Source organism: Diceros bicornis, chromosome 6, assembly GCF_020826845.1.
Source record: "Diceros bicornis minor isolate mBicDic1 chromosome 6, mDicBic1.mat.cur, whole genome shotgun sequence".
Taxonomy (NCBI): Eukaryota; Metazoa; Chordata; class Mammalia; order Perissodactyla; family Rhinocerotidae; genus Diceros; species Diceros bicornis.
Window position 1 is genome coordinate 44877627 of NC_080745.1, and position 20656 is coordinate 44898282.

General features: G+C 45.0%; 1 protein-coding gene across 1 annotated transcript in view; it reads left to right on the forward strand.

Moving 5' to 3' along the window:
* Positions 1–206: 206 nt before the first annotated feature.
* CCDC6 (coiled-coil domain containing 6) overlaps positions 207–20656 on the forward strand; it is a 109276-nt gene continuing 88826 nt past the window's right edge. The window contains exon 1 of the mRNA XM_058543402.1: positions 207–604. Within this exon, the coding sequence (XP_058399385.1) occupies positions 290–604 (315 nt within the window). The 5' untranslated portion in view covers positions 207–289. The remainder of the gene's footprint in view (positions 605–20656) is intronic.

A 20656-nucleotide genomic window follows, 5' to 3' on the forward strand; every position in this document is an offset into this window, starting at 1 on the left:
GCTTTGCAGGATGGCCTAGCGAGCGCGCCAGGCCCGGCTGGAGCTAGCCCTAGTGCAATACTGCCCGAGCCCGGGCGGGGTCTCTGTTCTCTGGCAGAGGAGGTCCCTTGGCAGCGGGAAGCTCCCTCTCTTTCTCTCGCCGCCGCTCCGAGTCTGCGCCCTGGTGCCAGGCGCCCAGCTCGGCGCTCCCCTGTGCTCGCCCGGCGCCCACTCATTCGCAGCCCAGCCTTCGCCGCCGCCGCCTCCCTGCTCCTCCTTCTCCTCCTCCTCTCCCCAGCCCGCCGCGGCCATGGCGGACAGCGCCAGCGAGAGCGACACGGACGGGGCGGGGGGCAACAGCAGTAGCTCGGCCGCCATGCAGTCGTCCTGCTCGTCGACCTCGGGCGGCGGCGGCGGTGGCGGTGGCGGCGGCGGGGGAAGCGGCGGCGGTGGGAAGTCGGGGGGCATTGTCATCTCGCCGTTCCGCCTGGAGGAGCTCACCAACCGCCTGGCCTCGCTGCAGCAGGAGAACAAGGTGCTGAAGATCGAGCTGGAGACCTACAAACTCAAGTGCAAGGCTCTGCAGGAGGAGAACCGCGACCTGCGCAAAGCCAGCGTGACCATCGTGAGTGCCCCCCGGGGGCGCGCAGCAGCGCCGACCTCCGCCCGCCTCTGGGAGAGGCTGCATCCCGACCCGGGCAGCCCCCGGGTTCCCCGAGGCTCCCGGGGATCCTCAGCGAGCACACTCCCTGCCGAGACCCGCGGGCTCCCGGGGGTGGGGGAGAGGGTGGTGTCTCTTCTGGGCCACGCGGGTCTGTCCTCCCCGGGGGTCTGGGCCCCTCTCGGGGTGCGGGAGAAGGCTGCTGGGACAACCACGCATATTCCCTTTTCGCCTCTGGGGAGGAGGCCGCTCCCGGGCAGAGCTGGAGGCTGGCGGCGTGGCTGGGGGGCGGGGTGGGACTTTTTTCAGTCCTAGCATGCCTGAGGGGTGCGTCCAGAATCTGGGGAGCCCTAGATTGAGGGAGAGTGAGGAAGCTGGGGCCGGTTCCGGGGGCATAGCTTGGGGTACTGGGGGTGCGCAGCTGGGCTGGGCACTTCGTTGGCATCAGGACGGCGCTAGCTGGATCGCCGGGGGAGGGGGCGGGAGAGAGTGGCCGGGAATCCGGGAAGTGGAGTTTTCTGGCCAGGACCGAGAGGGAAGGGCGGGTACCGTAGCCGATGCTCCCACCTCTGTTGGAAGTCCTTTCCTTGGTTAGGGGTGGGGGGTGTTGGCGGCGGCGGCAGTATATAGCCAGGAGAAGGCAGCATCGTATAGTGGCCTGCACAGAGTGAAGGGTAGCGACTGACTCCCTTGCTAAGCAAGATGTACGTGTTTGCTTCATTGGTGGTGGAGTGTCGAGGGGTATTTTGCCTCTGAGCCCAAATACTTGACGAGAGAAGAGGCCGTATATTTTGTGTCCTCCTGGTCCCTGGAGGCTTCCCCCAAGAGGGTAAGATTAGGTGCGCAGGTTTTCTTCCTAGTGTAGCAGGCATTTAGAAGGGCCACTATAGCTTGATGAGGCGAAACATAACTGGAAAAAGTACAGTGTGTGCTATCACCTAACTTCCCTGCCAGCTAGCCACATCATTAACATGCAGAATCCCCATACAGACAGATCTGTTCAGATCAAAACAGTTTCCCAGCCCGGAGCAGAGAAGAAAATGTCAAGAAATCAAGGGGATAAATTGCCATAGCTGCTGCACAATTGCTGGTTAGACTGAACTGTCAGGTGGAGAAAAATGCATGAACTTGGGGATAGATCCAAGATCACACTCTAGAAGTGGAATGGGGCAAGTTTAGGATGCACCTGTCCCAAGAAAAAATCCTTAGTGGAGGAGTGAGTATGTATGTGTGAGTGGATGTGGATGCTCCCTCAATGCTAGTTCATACATGAGAACTGGATGACATTGTGAATTTGCTTAGAAAGCAGGTTTCCACCAAGGTTTCAGTGTGTTTGGCACCCTAAACAGAAATTGATTATAGATGGACACTTTGAATGCTAAAATTTTGTCATGGTGAATGGAATTGGAGCAACATTCACATGTCTCCAGACTGTAAAGTTCTTGAAATGTCCTTTTGGTAGGAAGGGGGAGGAATTTGCAGAGGCAGCCACTTCCAAGCCTCCTCTATAGCTTTCTTGGCCGGGAGAGATCTCTCTACTGAGTGGGGGTTTGAGAAGAGGGCGAAGTTGGTGGAAGCAGTTTATTTAATGTTTGAGTTATTTAAATGAGAGGGTTAGTCTCTTGGAGAATGTGAACTATGGAAAGTAGTGAAACTTATATGAAACAGAATCTCTAGCCTCTTGCATACACTGAGCAATTCAGGCTGTTTTTGTTTATTTGGGAAGGAGGATGGGGGTGGAGATACTAAGGGTTATCTGTTTGACACTTTGACCATAATAAAAGTAGGTCCGGGGGCCGGCCCGGTGGCGCAAGCGGTTGGGTGCGCGCGCTCCGCTGCGGCGGCCCGGGGTTCGCTGGTTCGGATCCCGGGCGCGCACCGACGCACTGCTTTGGCAGGCCATGCTGTGGCGACGTCCCATATAACGTGGAGGAGGATGGGCACGGATGTTAGCCCAGGGCCGTCTTCCTCGGCAAAAAAAGAGGAGGATTGGCGGATGTTAGCACAGGGCTGATCTCCTCACAAAAAAAAAAAAAAAAAAAGTAGGTCCGTAAATTGTACACAAACACATGGGGTTTGGACAAACACATTCATTGCTGGTGTAGAAGATCAGAGGCCTTCTGAACACTTGGTTTGAAGAGTATGTGAGGTCGTGGCTTTATTTCTTAGCACTGAACCCTCAACTAAAACTGACATCCAATCAAATATACTTTGTAAATATTCTGTGGCCTTACTGATTCAAGTTTTAAAATTGTTCTGGATGACAGCTTACAAGTACCAGAAGCCTTTCAGTTCTCTTTAATCTCTGATTAATATATTCAGGGAGACAAATAAAAGTGCTTGTGGTTTACCTGATTCCTAGTACTTGGCAGGTGTTACTAAGGAGCCATTTGACAAATGCAGAGGAGAAATGCCTTTAAGCTTTTGAGGGTTTTAACTGACCTGGGACCTGGATTGTGTTGGGGTGGGTTTGACATCTCAGGTATGTAATTTGGGAGGAGAAATGTGTGTGACTCCATGGAATGGGTCTGTGGATGTAAGGAGTCCATTCAACAACACGGTGTGGTAGTTTATGTTAACGTTAAGCTGCATAGCCCCTGACGACTCTGACTTAAACATAGCCCTTGCTGGTAGCTGCATAAGAAGTTTGTGACAAGGCCTAGATACTCAATTAAGTGAAGGCTTTCCTAGATTTTTCACTATTTTTGTTAATTTGAAGGGAAGATGGTACCATAATCCTAATACTTGCCTTCCTGGCTCTTATTAGTTCCTCTATTATAATATTAACTTGCATGTTTTTGAACACTAAAGATGATTATGGATGCCTTTGGTTTTCTCGGAACATGTTCAGGAAGGTATATTGCTAATCAGCCACACCCTGGAGAAGAGAGAGGTGCCCTCTTTTTTTTTTTTTACAGACTTGATTTTTTAGATTTGCAGTAAAATTGATCTGAAGGTACAGAGATTTCCCATCTACTCCCTGCCCTCCCCCATTATCAGATCCCCCACCAGAGTGGTGCATTTGTTACAACTGGTGAACTAGCATTGACACATCGTAATCAGTCATAATCACGCAAAGTCCATAGTTTACGTTAGGGTTCACTCTTGGTGTTGTACATTCTGTGGGTCTGGATAAATGTATAATAACATGTATCCACCATTATAGTATCACACAGAGTAGATCCAGTGCCCTAAAAATCCTCTGTGCTCTGCCTTTTCATCCCTCCCTAACCCTTGGCTCTTTTTACTGTCTCCATAGTTTTGCCTTTTCCAGACTGTCATGTAGTTGGAATCATACAGTATGTAGCCTTTTCAGATTGGCTTCTTTCACTTAGTAATATGTATTCAAGTTTCCTCCATGTCTTTTCATGGCGTGATAGCTCATTTCCTTTTAGCATTGAATAATATTCCATTGTTTGGGTGTACCAGTTTATTTATCCATTTACCTACTGAAGGACTTGGTTGCTTCCAAGTTTTGGCAGTTATGAATAAAGCTGCAGTAAACATCCGTGTGCAGGTTTTTGTGTGTACAGAAGATTCAACTCATTTGGGTAAATACCAAGGAGCACAATTGCTGGATTCTATGGTAAGAGTATTTTTAGTTTTGTTAAGAAACTGCCAAACTGTCTTCTAAAGCGGCTGTACCATTTTGCATTCCCACCAGCAATGAATGAGAGTTCCTGTTGCTCCATGTGCTTATCAGCATTTGGTGTGTCAGTGTTCTGGATTTTGGCCATTCTAGTAGGTGTGTAGTGGTATCTCATTGTTGTGCTGTCTTTTTTTTTTTTTTTTTTTTTTAAATTTTTATTTATTTATTTTTCCCCCCAAAGCCCCAGTAGATAGTTGTATGTCATAGTTGCACAGCCTTCTAGTTGCTGTATGTGGGACACAGCCTCAGCATGGCCGGAGAAGCGGTGCATCAGTGCGCACCCGGGATCGAACCCCGGGCCGCCAGCAGCGGAGCGCGCGCACCCAACCGCTAAGCCACAGGGCCGGCCCTGTGCTGTCTTTTTTTAAGCCAAGTCCAAAGGCCAATAGAAGCTGTTAACCAATGGTCATTTCTGTGTCCTTTGGTTTATAAGTGCTTTTTCTGGTCAAGCTACCCATTTACTAAAGGACTGGTTTCATGGTCTGTGTTCTCACCATCTGTATGGTAGAGGTAAACATTGGCGATGGGAAGAATCAGCTGTACAAGGCCCTTCATCCATGTCTATAGGTGCCCAGTGCCTTTGGGAGTCATAGCTTGTCCCTAGCGTACTTTACTTGGGACTTAGAGGTAGAATGGAATGTTTTGAGTGATTATCCAGTTTCTCCCAGTAAATCAGCAGTGGAACCAGGGTGATGATTATAGATCATAGTTTCTACTTTGGTGTGGAGAAAATAAACAAAAACCAAATGCCCAGTCACCCTGTTTGTGTAGCTTTTAGATGTTAGCCTAAATGTTAACTTAGATCTATCTGGCTTGTACTATCTCTCTGGCTTCTGGGTGAAAATGTAGTTGGAGGTTATCTGATTCAATGTAGTGAGAGGAGACCAGAGCTGGTGGTCTCTGAGAAGGTGAGAAATGCAACTGTGGGCAGTAATTGGACGGCTTCAAAGTTGTGGACTGGTTGCTGGTATTCTCAGAGTATAAGCAGGGCTTCACACCTGGTGTGGCTGGTTCTCTAAGGTGTATGCCTTTTCTAGACCAGTTCACACCTTCAGCATGTGTTTGGTTCGAAAATAAAGGCCTGTAATAAATTACTAGTATTTAAGTGTCTTTTTCTAACTACAAAATTATTCCTTCATTGTAGAAGTTTAGGGAAATACAGAAATACAAAGGCGTTTTGAAGTTATAGTAGAAAAACATGTTGGTATGGCATGATTAGAAAACCTTGCTATTTTAAACATCAACAGGGTAATGGTTTCATTAACCAATAAAAGCCACCATATAGTTAATGTTGTGGATGTTGGATGATTTACTCTGGAAGCCTAATACACTATTTTCCATTTTTAAGACTTCATTTTGGCAGACTCTCTGAAGCTATCAGATCAACATTGCCCTTGTAAAGAGGTGTAGTGTGTCTCTTTTTTTTCCCCGGTTAAAAAAAAAATCTTAGATTCTTATGGAAACTTCACCCAACTTTGGACACAACTTTGAGAAAAGTATGACCTCACGGTTAGGACTAACTGTACGTAAGTCCAGTCTTCTTAAAGAGGCTAATCTTAGATTTCTTCTGCAGTTCAAGTTCTTCACATTTGTAGGTTCCTTCTGTGTGTTTCATATAATTTATTTGTATTTGATTAAAAAACCCACAAAACCATAGAGGAGGTTGTGACAGTCTTTTACAGTGTTCTCCTTATTTATTTTGCTGGGGATGGGGAATAGTTCAGAGAATCACCAGTATCTGGTTTGTGGTGACTCTTGTTAAAGGCCAGAGAGACTGGTCTAAAGCAAAAAGCTGAAGTAGTCATTGCTTGCTTAAAAACCTTCACTGGCTCCGCATTGCCCTCTGGATCCAGGCAAACTTTCTGGTGGTTTACCAGGCTTTGCATGATTTGGCCCCTGCTTGCTTCACAGACACATTCTCCAAGCTCGCAGTCTGCTGAACTGCTAGTTCCTGGAATTTCAGTAGCTTTCTCTGGCTCCTCTAGCATGTACCTTCTGCCCTTAAATGTTCTTCCCTACTTCTCCTCTCCTTTCTGCCTTGTACATCCAAGTAGACTGTACTCACTCCCCCACCCCCACCCCAGTGTGCACTGGCACTGCTTCTTTGCCAGCCACATACTGGGTTATGTGCCCATTCATGTGGTCCCACAGGACCCATCTGTCACTCCCCTCCCCTCCCCCCATCACATAGGTCTCCTCCAGTAGATGTGTAAATTCCTTTGGGGACATAATTTGCCTTGTTCACTCCCATTCCTCAGTGCTTGGCGTGTGGTAGACACTCAAGGGTATGTTGGGTTGACTCCAGAGGCATTGGATGATGAAGTATTGTTGGTTTTTTACTGGTTTGAGGGTTCTGATACTATCTCCTGACCTTGTGCTGGTAGAGCCACTCTCCTGCCTGTGTCCTGAACAGCCAACACCATCTTCCCCAGAGTTGGTTAAACAGACTGGATGGATGAATGGATACACTGTATACTTGCGGGGACCACTGCGATCAATGTGTGCCCCAAGCCCTTGCCTTCTAACCATGGGTGATGTTGTAGGTTACCTAGTAGCATATACCTAGATGATTGTGATACATTTCACCTCTGAAAGGGGACAAAGTGTCCTCAGGTTCACCTCTCTGGGAGTTTTTGAGCAAGGCTTAGGGGAAAAAGTGGCTCTGTTGGAAGTGTTCCGTTTGCCAGGTCAGGTTTAGTGATGGTGACGGATCACTGCAGGAGTTTCCTATGACTTTCTTTATTTTTGAAGTGCCCCACAGCCGCCTCTGGGAAACAAGTGTGGACTTTCATAGGGGATGCATCAAAGCTAGTACCAGAGGCCTGAAGCGCAGACTAGGGAAGTATCTGCAAAAAGGGTCGTGAGACTTGCTAAATCCTCATACATGTCCATGTATAGCTTGCAGAGTGGAGTTTGGGAGTTTGATGTAGTGTCACACACAGTGTACTTGTGTCCTTTTTTTTTCCTTCCTTAAATCATGCCTTGCAGAGGTAATTGCATTTACACACAGAAATGCTAATCTGAGCTTTTAAACTACAGCCAGGCTGAGCAAGGGTAACAGTTGTCTTCCCTGTTCCCTCTGCATGCTTTTTCCCTCAGTGGGTAGGTGTTGCTTTTTGTTTTCAATCACAATGCAGTTGCTTTTAGATAGAGTGAATTATTGTCAAAGCTGGTGAAGTAAATGTTCACAGGTTCAGTGTGTTCTGCTTGGTGGTGGTTGAAATTTTCTTGACAGGGAAACTAATGCTCTGGAAAATATTTCTAATCGTCAGGATCTTGGAGTGGTGTTAACTTGCAGACTCTGCCTAATTCTCCAAGACTGTCAAATTTTCTTATCTTTTATGGCTGTCAGGCCCACAGCTGTGAATTTTATCCCACTGCTCATAGCAGTAAATTGCAAACGTCACTTTTTTGTAGGCATTCTGTTTTAGGGAGAAGAATGCTAAAAGAAGAGTTAATAGTTTGATTGATGGTTATTTAGAGTTAACTCACCCCCTTGCTTATTATTGGTTTCTAGATCTGATGTATGGGGTGCAGTTTAGTGATGAAAATTCATTATAATACTCATTTGTTTAACGCTGGGAAATTTTCTGTGATTTCCCCCCCCCCCCCGCCCCCACCTTTGCTTCCTCAGTAAAGCACAAAATGGCATGTGATAAATACAGCCTGAAATGGGCAGGATTCAACCTACAAGTGCTTATGAACGGCCCACTGTGTGCCAGATACCCCGAAATATCTGGAAGGAATGTACGGGCTTCTCCAGCAGCCGACCAAGGATTGCACTTGACTTTCATTCAGCTTGGCCTTGGCTGCGTGTGGTAGGGAATTCAGAGCAGAGGGACGGGCTTTCCTCTCCAGTACTTTCCAGCTCAGAGAGATGTGCAGTGCAGAAATAACAAATGGGCAAGTGGAAGCAAAAAAGGAAGCTTAGGCCGACTCCTACAGGGGTTCCCAGGGAGGGCTGTATTACCTTCCACCTTCCAAAATGAAGTCCATCTGTCCCAGTGAATACCTCGAAGGGAAACAATGTGTCATAGTCACTCAGTTTAATTAGCCTGCAGTTTATTTTGTAAGGCAGAGATGGGGGGAGAGCTGTTGCTCAATTTGTCTATGCCCAGGTGGCACAGAGAGGTCTTTGTTTTTAATTTTCTTTTTTATGTGGTGATGATTGAAAAGAAATGTCATTGATGTTTTAATTTCATAATTTGCATCTCCCAGTAGATGGAAATCATCTAGGTGGTTTTTCCTCTATTCCTATTACACTCTGGGGCCCGCCCACGTTCCTTTCATGGAATATTGTTGGGTGGACCGAATTTCCTAAGTTTATAGTCCCAAACTATGTGAAAGCAAAGACTTCTTACATTAAAATTAATTAGAGATACTATTTCATGGGCAATTTCAAATTCCAGTTTTTTAGAAAAGCAGTGTTGATTGACGGGATAATCTTCCACGCATCTGTTCCAGATCAAACCAGCCTGTGTGGGTGCCAGGTGTGTGTCCAGAGTGATCTGGTTAATACCCTCCAGGGCATCTCTGGGCGCTGCGGGTCAAGTGAGGCCACTTGGTGCTGAGGAGCAGAGTTGGGATATTCAGCCAGCCAGGGGTCATAATTCAAACAAGTTTTCCATAGAAGGAAGGAGGAAGGTGAAAGAATGAAAACAACATGGAGTATGGGTGGGCAAAAGAAAGTTCTTAGAAATCTAGTACCTGCATGAAACCCTTTGTCTGTCGCTTTTATAAGTGAATATCTTGAGTCCTTTGTGCTGTCAGCTTTTTGAGCTTGACTTAGAAGGGCTGATATAGACCTGACAGAAAAATAATTTTATTTGGTGTTTAATTATAGAAAGAGTTTCTCCACTGACGAAATTATTTGCATATAAGCAGTGATTTTTTTTTCAATTATCCTAATATACCAACTCAAATAATAACTTTTATTCTATTTAGATTTTAGGGTTTTTTTTTGTTCTTCACTAGACAGCCCTTAATTTATCTAAACAAACACATTTGCTAAGAGTCAAAACATTGTGTCTCTGCTTCATTTAGTAGCTCCTGATTATAGGAACACTAAAATTTGAGGGAAAAAAGTCAACTAGATGATTTTAACGTCTTTTTTGACCAAAGAGTACAATTTTAAGTGTATATATATCCCATAAAGTAGAAGTTCAGACTTCTTCAGGTTCATATCACTAGCCGATAAGGTGCCATGTCTTTTGGAAAGTATATTAACTACTTCACATCATTTTGAACTTTGAATGCATGTAGTTTGTTATTAAGAAATACCTTAGGTGCCCAGAGAGGAGGTCCAGTGACTTTTTCTTGTGATTTTTTTTTATTGTGGTAAAATATATACAACATAAAAGTAAGTAACCGTTTTAACCATTTTTAAGTGTACAATTCAGTGGCATTAAGTACATTCACAATGTTGTGCAACCATCACCAACTATCCGTTTCCAGAATTTTTTTATCATCCTGAACAGAAGCTCTGTCTCCATTAAACAATAACTCTCCATTTCCCCCTACCTCTAGCCCCCGGTAATATTCCTAGTGACTTAAAATTTTTATTTTTTAGAAGAAAAACTTAGATCTGTAAAAGCAGATAGCTGCTTTTTATTGTTCTAACATTGAAGTTATGAATTTGGGCCTAAACCATTTTAATTGAAGTGCCGTGGATATTTTGCTCCAACTTAAATTTTTATTGCCTGTTGGCTATCCCACATCTGGTTCTTTTCTGTCATTCAACAAACATGGATGGCGCCCCAGCCCTATGCCCTGCCCTGAGGTTGGTGCCATTTCTCCTAATTTGCATTTAGAGTAAGCGCCAGGATGTGGAGAACCTTGGGAGGGAATAACCCTCAGTGAGGGCTTGTCCTCCAGGAAAGAGAAAGGACTTTGCTCTAACACCTCATAGGTGATGATGATTGCTTTTTTTTTCCCAATGAAATGTGTTGTGAGCATTTAATTTTCTTGACAGCATTTCAAAGAAACCATAATTTAAGAAAGTTTGAAGGAAAAAAAGCTTGAGGAAATGAATAACAATTCTTATTTACCAGCGTTGCCCCACTTCCAAATCATTTGTGTGGCTATGGTAACAGCTAATATTCACCCAGTGATTACTGTGGGATAGGTACTATGGGGAGGGGGTGGTTTGCATATATCCTCTTATTTAATCCTCGCCCCCATCCTGTATGATCAGTACTACTGTTATCCATAAATACAGACTTGCAAATTTAGGTCCAGAGAGGTTATGTAACTTGCCTAAGGTCTCATGGGTATCGGGTGGGGCTGGAATTCGAACCTAGGTCTGGCCTCCCAGCTTATGCAGAAGGCTACACAGCTTGTGGGAGGATGGGATATAAGTTAATTTATGAGCAGTTTCATCTTCATCTTGTTGTGGGCATTTTCCTCGGAGTTGTTTCTGTGCTGTTCTATTCCTTCAGTTAGAGCAGACAGGGCTGCTCCATTACCATAGCAAATTCCCAGGATGCCAGGCCGATGGGAGTGTTTCCAGGGTAGCAAACTCCCTGCCTTGGAAAAGCAATAGCAATGGAGAGGGTGCCTTCGGTGTGTGGGGGCGGTCTGTGCACCCCTTTCTGGCTCTGTCGCCCTCCAGTATTGGGCCTTGGTCTGTTTCCCCTGGTACCCTGTCTCATGTACCCAGATAGGTTGCCACCTCTGCTTACGGCACAGCCATCTGGGCTCCTCCTCTCCCCGACCCCTCGCCCCCATTCCAGTCTGGAATCAGTCTCTTTGTATTTGTGTTATAACCTCTGCTTAAAAATAGTCTGACTAGCACAGTCATGGTGGAGTTTTTTCAACAAATGTATTATTACCTGCCATATGCCAGGCAGTGTGCCATACATAACGACCGGGATGAGACTGCACATGGGGAGTTGGTGGAGGGCCCCTGACTACATCTGGGAGTGGGGACTGGAGTCAAGGAGGGCCCTCCCTCTCCTGAGGTGACGTTTAAGCTAAGACCTGAAGGATAAATTGAAGTTAATCTAGGGAAAGGTGGGGGTAGGGTGGTGGCAGGAGGAGGCATTCCTGCTGGTCGGGGTAGGACCTGAGTGTCAAGAAAGAAATGAAACTGGGGCTGAGAGCAAGCCCCGGGTGGGCAAGTCTGGTGGTCTCTGTTCCTCGTTCCATCCAGGGGCTAACTACAGAAGAGGGGAGGGAGGGGCAGGGGACACCAGGAGCTTTTCTGCATTTTAATAATCCGCTCTGGCTGCTTAGTGCAGACATTTATTTGTGTTTTCCTTCTATATATTTGAAAACAGGTACTTTGTCTCTTGTCATCTATAAGATGATCTGTCTTAGTCCTTGATAATAGTAAATACATAGCACAGTCTTCTTACTGTGTGTCCGGGACAGTTCTCAACACTTTATGTTTAGGGACTCATGTCATTCTCCCAGCAACCTTTGCTATCTCCATGTCACAGATGAAGAGATGATGTGGCAGAGTCTCAGCAGGCTCTTGAAGGTCACGGAAAGTGGTAGAACAGGGATGGAACACAGGCAGTCTGATGGTACCTTGCGTGGTGACTGGCACATAAAGGCCCTGCCATTTGAAGGCTTATTTGCATTTTTCCACAGCCTTAACACAGTAGCTGCTCACTAAAGTCTGTGGAATTTATTTTAGGGGGTGCCCAGGTTTACTTTTTATAAACTCTCTAATGGAGTACAATATACAGTCAAATGCACAAGCTTTGAATAACACAAATTTATTGAAAAGTGCTCAATGAGTTTACAAATGAATTCACCAGTGTTATAATCACCCCTCTCAAGATACTTGCTGTTATCAGCACTCACCCTCCCAAAGCTCCCTTGCACTCTGTTCCAGTCATTCTGCTCCAAAAAGTAGCCTTGTTCTGACTTCTATCACTATAGATTTAGTTATTTTTGAACTTCATGTAAGTGGCTTTATACAGAATGTATTTTTTGTGTGTCTAGATTCTTTGACTTGTTGTCCTAGTTCATACATTTACTAATACATATTAAACAGTATCCATGTTGTTGCACAGAGCAGTAGTTCTTTTTTGTTGCTGTGCAGTATTCCACTGCATGAGTATCTGTGGAATTGTTTTCCATTTGAGTGTCTGCCTCCTGAGTAGCCCCCCGCCTTCCCTCAGTGTTGATCACTGGGCACTGGGACAGTGTGAAAGGACTGTGGCACAGCAGAGGACACAAGACCCTATAGAACATGGGTTCCAGTTAATTGAGATTCTAGCTACCTTCCTAGCTAAGTTACATTCAGAGCCCTTGAGCCTCGGTGGACTCACCCATTAAACGTGCAGTCTTTAGGGTTAATACCAGTCTTTCTTCCATCCCACTGTTGTTATGAGGATCAAATGAGACAATACACATCAAAGTATTTTGGTAATTTTTGTAAATTATTATTCCTGTAGAAAATCATATTAAAGATTATTAGTAACCCCCTTCCCCCACTTTCTATTGTTCTCCAAAACATATTTCAAAATCAGAACTGTTCTTGACAGTCCTATAAGATGATGGCAGCAAAATAGTGTCTGGAAAGCTGAGAGGGGGCGGTCGAGGCAACAAGCACCAGACTCTCCGGAGACCTCAGGCTGGGGAGCTCTGCAGCCCGGCTTCTCAGGGCCTGTGTTTCTCTGGCACTTGGGAATGCCTGGGAACTCAGCCGATTTCCTAGGGTTTGGTGAGTCAGGATTAAACCAGCCTGGGTGGCCATGTAAAAGTAACAGGACAGCAGAAGGCAAACACATTTCCTAAAAGATCCATTTTTTCCTTGTAGGTCTGTTGTAGGGCTCTTGCCATTATTTCTTGAAAACAGCCAGCGTGGGCCTTTTCCTAGTTTTCTGTCTTTAGCGCTGTGGGCAGCTGACAGTCAAAGCTGTGTGACTTTTGACCCTGTTTCGTCGGGGTATGGATTCCAGAGGGTGGACTTTGATGGCCGGGACAGGAGTGCCACTCCTACTTAGCTGCTGGTCTAAAGAACAGACACCAAAACGTGAATATCTTTGAAATTGACTGACTTTGGAGGCTCGCGGTACCCAAAGGATGGAAGGACAACCCTGCGTGTGAGCCAGGGCTGGTCTGTGGGAGGCCAGTAGTGTTCTCTGTTTGCAAGGGACTCCTCAAGCGACCTGTTTTCTTTCTGTTGCCTCTGGATCTCTCTCTCTCTAGCGATAGAAATGGTAGCCTGGGGACTTTTTGAAGGTTGAAGGAACATGCTGTTCACCTGGGCAATAAATGTTGTGGTTTTGTGAAGGCTTTTGGTATGATGCGAGGGGGCAAGGAGGACAGTTTGTGTAATTCAGGGACTCAGCTGGCATTGTAAATAAACAAGTTACAGTAAGTTATCTTGAACTCTTACCTCTGTCGCTGTCATCTGTCCACCAGGGAGGTGGGGCTCTAGCCGGGACTATTGGAGTCTTTCTGGTTTCTCTCTGCCTCCCTCCCATGCCACTTTGAATGCCTTCCCATTGAACTCTGTCAGGTAAGGGAGATTAGCACTAATGACTTGAATCCCTTATTTGGTTGGTTCTTACTTGGTCCAGAGCCTTGCAGCTCTGGGTCATTGGCACCTGATGGATGATGTCAAAAGGCAATTGGAATTCACTTGTTAGCCCAGAAATGAAAACCAGTAGGCTTTGCTGCTTTTCATAATTGCACAGTGTGTTCTTTCTCTAGTTCTCTGGTTAATTCCTGTGGGTTCTGCTGCTCACCTTTTTTCTTTTTATGCTTTTAATGTTATGTGTTGCTGATTAGCATTCTCCATTAGGCCATCTGTGTGAATTATCCCTCCTTCCAGTTTTTTTCATTAACTCCTTTCTGTTTTTCATTCCAGGGTTCTTTGTGAGAACTTAGTATAATGGAGAGAGACTTGGAAGCCAGATAGGGTTGCCAGATTTAGCAAATAAAAACACAGAATGAGGAGTGTAAATTTCAGATAAACAGTAATTTTTGAGTATATGAATGTCCCCAATGTTGCATGCAACACACATATACTAAAAATTTATTTGTTGTTTATTGGAAATGCAAATTTAACTGAGCATCCTGTATTTTATCAGGCAATCCTAAAACCCATAGGACTTTTTGCAAAATCTCAGTTCTGCTCCTTCCTGGCTCTGTGATCATATGATGACTTGCCTGACCCCTAAGCCACCATGCCTTCTTCCCTAAAAGGGAATCATGATATCTTAGGTCTCAGGCTTTGGGGATAAAAGATGTGACTTATGAAAGCTCTCAGGATGCATTCAGCACATATCTTCTTTTTCCATCTTGATCCAAAGATTATGGATTAGCTTCTTGTACATCTTCCTTTTCCTCTTCTCCTTAGTGAGAACATCCTCTCCTTAGTGCGGCTCTTCAGGATCTTCTCAGGATGTCACCTCCTCTCCTTCCTCAAGCTGCTCTCAGTTTGCTTTCACTTTTTCTGTCCTTCCACCACTAACTTCCTTATTTCTTCCTCGCTGGAAGCCATCTTGACCGTATGTCTCAGGTGTCTCCCTTTATTTGGCCACATGTTACCAGCCCTCTTGTTTCGTTTCTCCTTTCCTTGGGCCTGAAATGGCACAGGGAGAACGGGGCCTCTTGGCCTCTCACTGTTGGTAGGGCCAGGCGACAATCACATATCCTTTTGGGGCCTCTGTTTTCTCCTCCGTTTGCTGAGAAAGCTTGTTTAGAATTCAGGGATTGCAAACTGGCAGCCTGTGTTTGGCCCACGGGTGAGTGATTTGGCTGCAGAGTTTTGAAAGACCTTTGAAAGAGAATGTCTTAGGAAAGGCACGGACGCTCTTGTTTGTCTGGGGCATCACCTCTCTCTGTTGCTTCTCGTGCTTATTACTTCGCGTGCTAATGGCACTTGATTCGAGACCCCTGGAGCTATGCTGCAGATAATAACTAAAGAAGCCCATGTGCACTGTTTGATTTAGCTCTTGAAACAAAACCATGGGGCACAATTATTGCAACGTTACCAGATTGAGAGAGCTGAGGTAGAGAAGTGAACTTGCCAGGGTCATTCAGCTGGTAGTTGGTGGGGCCAGGATTTGGCAGCCCGGCTCAAGAGCCCCTGTTCGTAACCCCTGTGTTGTATTTCTGTGACAACTTGCAGCTGTGAGGTTCTATGAAATTCTTTGTAGGAGTTCAGAATAGAGCACAGGTTTGTTTCTTTTTTTAAATTTGTAGTTGAAGTCCTTGCCCTGTCTTCTGGGCAGTTGCTCTAATTCTTAAGTAGTGAAACCTTATAATCAGTTTCCTCTCAAAAGGATCCTTCTTCTGTCCCTTAAAGATGGTTCCAAGAGTTTTCTCCTGTGGACTTTCTCTAACTTTTGTCGATTATGAGGTATTCTTGGCGTCCATTTAACTCAACAGTTTTTGGACGTCTCCTAAGTGCCAGCTATAAGCTTGAGCTGTCCTTTTAGGAGCAAGGCAGGGTATGGATAATAACTGAGTGCCCTGCCCTGGGCTAAGGGCATCCAAATCCCAAGAAGACCCTGGGCCTGCTGTGAAGGAGCTCAGAGGCTGGTAGGAGAGACAGGTGGGAAAGCAGTGACCACACCATGGTTGAAGGAAGATGGTAAGTTGACCATTCAGGGTTCGCATGGGAAGACAGAAGCATGCGGAGTGAGAGGAAGAGAATTTAATCCAGGGAATTGGTTATCCCAGTGGTAGAGTTGCTGAGCAGACAACTCACTGGAGGGTGCAGTGAGACAGCGTTGGGGTTTGAAAAAGCAAGATGTCACTCCCACACCTCCTCTGGAGGACAAAGGGAGAAGGTGCTGTTATCAGAGGCAGGGGTAGAGGTCACCCAGAGAAAGCTGGAAACATGGGCCTTGAGACATGAATGCTGCCCAAGGTGGGGAAGAAAGAGGGGAAACACCCTGATTCTCCCTTCTTCCCACCCTCTAGTCTCCTGCCAGTGGCTCTCATTGGTTCAATCCAGGTGGATTGAATCCAAGTCAGCTGAAGTCCAATGACTGAATCCAGCTGATTTCGGGGAACTGGGAGATGCAGGCTGTGGAGGTCACCCCTACCTTGCAGAGCAGGAGAAGGGCAATGGAGGGATCTTAGGCCAGACAGAGCTGGGACTAGCTCAGGAAGAAATGAGCATGGAATGACTCTGTTTTGGCCTGTCAGTCGTTGAACACTTCACAGATGACAGACAGAATGTTGGAGGACTTCAGGTTTTTATTTCCCCAAAAGGATGTGAGTGAAGGGATTCTAGGGAGAAGGAGGTGCACGGACAAAGGCATGGCAGCTTGAAACAGCAGGTGCCACTTCTGGCATCACGTGCAGCTCCGAATGGCTGAATGGATACTTGAGCTCTTTCCCATCCCTCTTTCTTCTGCCTCAGAAGCCCCTTTGATAGAGAGTTTTCTCATGTGTCCACGTTGTTCTTTATGGCTGACGTGACTTCTCTCACAGGAGAGAGCCAGGTGGGGAGCTCTGTACCCTGAATATCCTCAAAACCAGCTGCTCTGACACAGAGCGTGTGTTAGTTAACAGTAGTGAACAGCTTGGGATGCTGTGCCAGCACCAGGAAGGAGTTCATGGCCACTGCCAGTTACAGTTGGTGCCTGGGTCCCATCACGCCCCAGGGCTCTGATGAGGATGCTAATGCCTCAGGAGGAGAAATAGCTGCTCAAGTTAGTGACTTAGTGGCCTTGTCTCCTAGCCGCAAATGTCTGGCACTTGATCATGCTGTTAGAATACATTTCTCACATTCCCCTGCTGTGAAATTTGATTTTATGATGATGGAGGATTTTGTTTAAACTTTTTTTATTATGGAAATTTTCAAGCATACACAAAAGTACTGTGAATGTACAAACCACCCAGCTTCACCAATGCTCAACACACAGTCAGTCCTGAAATTGTCTCGTCCATAAATAGTTCAGTTTGCATCTCAGATAAAAAGTTTATAACCACCATACCATTCTCATGTCTAAAAAAAAAATATTTCGCCTAGTAAATTTATGTTTGAAAGGTAAACAGCTGAGGCTTGTCTGGAGTCAGATGTGTTATCCTTGCTTCCCCTCTGCTGTAAGCCTTTACCGCCGTGCCCTGAGGCCGCTGGCCCCAGATCTGAATCTCGTCTTTCTTCCTAGTGTGCTGACAGCAGGCTTGGGGACCTTTTACCCGCTGCCCTGTTTCTTGGTACTAGTCCCCCAAGCATCCCAGTCATGCTGGTTCTGCCCTTAGGAAGGTATGCAGACTGGCTTCCCAACCCCCATGGCACATAGCCGGATGAAGCTCAGGTCACCACCTCGTGCGTGTGGGGCAAGAATCTTGGCTCCTGCAGCTCCACTGCAGGGAACTCTGAAGCGAGGCATCCTTTGCATTCTTCCCTGAAGCTTTTAGCTGGGAAATGGCTGATGAGCATCCTGGAGGAATCACGCCATAGGAAGATGGGCTGGCATCTAGGGCTTCTAGAAAGTCTGGTGCAGTGTTGTGTGTGAAGCCACGCCGGGCTGGAGAGCACCAGACAGGAAGCTATGGGCAGTGTGTGCAGACAGATGTCTTCTGGACAGGTAGAAAAATGAGCATCTTTGCTCAGAGTCTCTAGCTCTGAAATCTGCTGCTTGTGCAGCATCTGTAGAATGCATTCAACTCCATGATTTCATTTGAGTCTTGAAACAAGCCTGTGGGGTAGGTAGTGGGAGTGTCACCTTGAGAACAAAGAAAGCGTCTGGGGCACAGGTGAAATGTTAGTAAATTATTGGCCAGGGAACAATGCTGGTAAATGGGACAGGTGGGATTGCAAGGTAGATGGCCTGACTCCCAGGCCAGATTCTTTCCACTCTGTCAGCTCCTTGGCGGAGAAAAGAAAAAGGGGGTTTAATAGTTCAACACTTAGAAACAAAGGAGACTGAACATAGCTTTGACGTTAATTCATGAAGGAGAATAAAGTGACTGGTAGCAAGTCTCCTTTTACCGGAAGTTATCCAAATACTTGCTGGACCTCTGTGAACTGGGGCCAGTGCATGTGGGTAATGAGGCCTCAAGGGGGCTGGGGCAGGAAGGCCAAACCCTCCACTTATATGAGTCTAGGAAAAGAAATGTGGACAGTCCTCGCTGTTAAAATTAACCTCTCAGGGACAGTCCAGATTATTTTACTTTGCTCTCATTTGCGTATGTCAACTAGTGTTTAAAGTGGGCCACTGACTTGGGGGCTTGGGACTTTGGTTATTTTCAAAGCTGTTGCTCTTTGTAGGAATAATTTGACCTCTGTAGCCAGTAGCCTTTCACTTTCCAGTATGTGGTTCCCAGACTTGCTGTCCGTCAGAATCACCTGGACAACTTCAAAAGTCATGATACCTGGGGTCGCATCCTTCAGTGTCTGGGGATAGGAGCCAGCCATTAGTGTTTTTTAAAAATTCCCAGGTAATTCCAAAATTGCTTTTGACCCAGCAACCAAGTTTGGAACCACTGGTTTGTATATTTGTGAGTATGTATTAATTTCACCTGAGGCTTGGAAGAAATGCTACTCTTTTAAAATATTCTCTTTTTTTCCCAATTATTTTTTTCCAGCTTTATTGAGATATAATTGATATACACCATTGTGTAAGTTTAAGGTGTACATGTTGATTTGATAGACTTATATATTGCAAAATGATTACCACCATAGCGTTAGCTGACACCTGCATCATGTCACATAATTAATTAAAATGTTCTTTTATTTTTTAATTGCATTTTTTGAATAGGAAAGACATCTCATGACATGCTGTCCCCTTGCCTTTTACACGAAAGGTGGTGTAGATGATTCTTTGTTCTATGCCTTTGTTCTCTCCCACTTAATTATATTTTGGAGATTTTTCTGTAATAGTACATTGATTACTTCCTCAATCTTTTTTACAGTTGCGTAGTAATCCATTATATGGCTGTCTCTTACCATTGGGCGTCTAATTTGTTTTCAGTCTTTGGTCTCACAAACAATGTTACAGTAACCTTGAACATGGATTATTTTGTATGTGGTTGAGTATATCTAAGGGGATATATTATATTTGCTAATGCTTACCTAGTGCGTGTTATGTACCGGCCACTCTCTTAAACCATTTCCTTATATTGATTCAATCCTCACATCAGTCCTGTCAGGTGGCCAGTATTATTATCTCCATTTTACAGATGGGGAAACTGAGGCTCAGAGAGGATTGAGTGATTTGCCCAAAGTCACACCCCAGAGAGTGGCAGAGCCAGGATTCACACCTAGGCAAGTTGCCTCCAGAGGAATTCCTTCACTTCAGTTTACTGCCTTTCTGGGGAAATTCCCAGAAGTGACATTGCTGGGTTGGATACACTATATGTGTGTAATTTGAATAGATGTTGCCAAATTGCTCTCAACAGGACTTGTGCTAATTTGCACTTTCATTAGCAGAATATGAGGGAGAGTACATGTGACCCCATGCCATGCTTTTATCAAACTTGGATTTTGCCAATCTGGTAGATGAAAAATGGCATCTTAGTGTAGACTTTGCATTTCTCTCAAGGGGATGGGTAAGCATGTTTTCATATGTTTGTAAGAGTGTTTGTATTTCCTTTTTTGTAAATGCCTAGTTCATAATCTTTCTCATTTGTCTATTGGGTCGTTGGTCTTTCTCTTATCCATTTTTCTCAGTACTCTATATATTACAGAGACTTGCCCCTTTTTCTAATTTTGAGTTGCAAAAAAATTTCCCACTTGTCATTTTTCTTTTGACTTGGCTTTTGGTGTTTTTTTTTAGCCACATGAAGTTTCTTTATGCTTTCTTAATGTCATTTATAATCTACAGGAAATATTGTTACCATGTTATGGTAAGACTTTACTGTATTTAGTCTTTTGAAAAAAAAATGTATGACAGAAGAGAGATTCAGAAGAAACCATAGAAGTAATGATGCTAGATATTCTTTTAAATTGAATTAAACAACTTGAATTCATAGCTGCATATTAGAGGCACATCTGGTAACTTTTTTCCCCCTCATTTTTCTCTACAGTATCACATTATGTTTCATATAAGATCCTGAATTAGGATAAATCTCCTGTGACGAACTGATCAATTACTGAATTGTTTGCATTTTGGATGCTGTTATAGCCTCTTCCTCTCTCCAGAACCTTCTTAAATGGACTCAAGTTTAATTGGCATTACTTCTCTCTCTGGTCTATTTTAGACTCTGTTTATCTGGTGGTTTTATTTTACTTGCATTTTCCATTTCCATTATTTTCCATTTCCCCTGCTTAAAGGTAGATTTAAAGCTCTGAACCTTAAATTTAATCTTCTTCCATATTGACCAGTTAGCCAGTCATCTTTGTTCATCTCACAAATATTTCTGAGGGTATTCTGTGTGCCAGGTACTGTGCTAGGGTCTGGGGGACAGTCTCTGCCTCTTAGACCTTATATTCTGGTGGGGGGAAG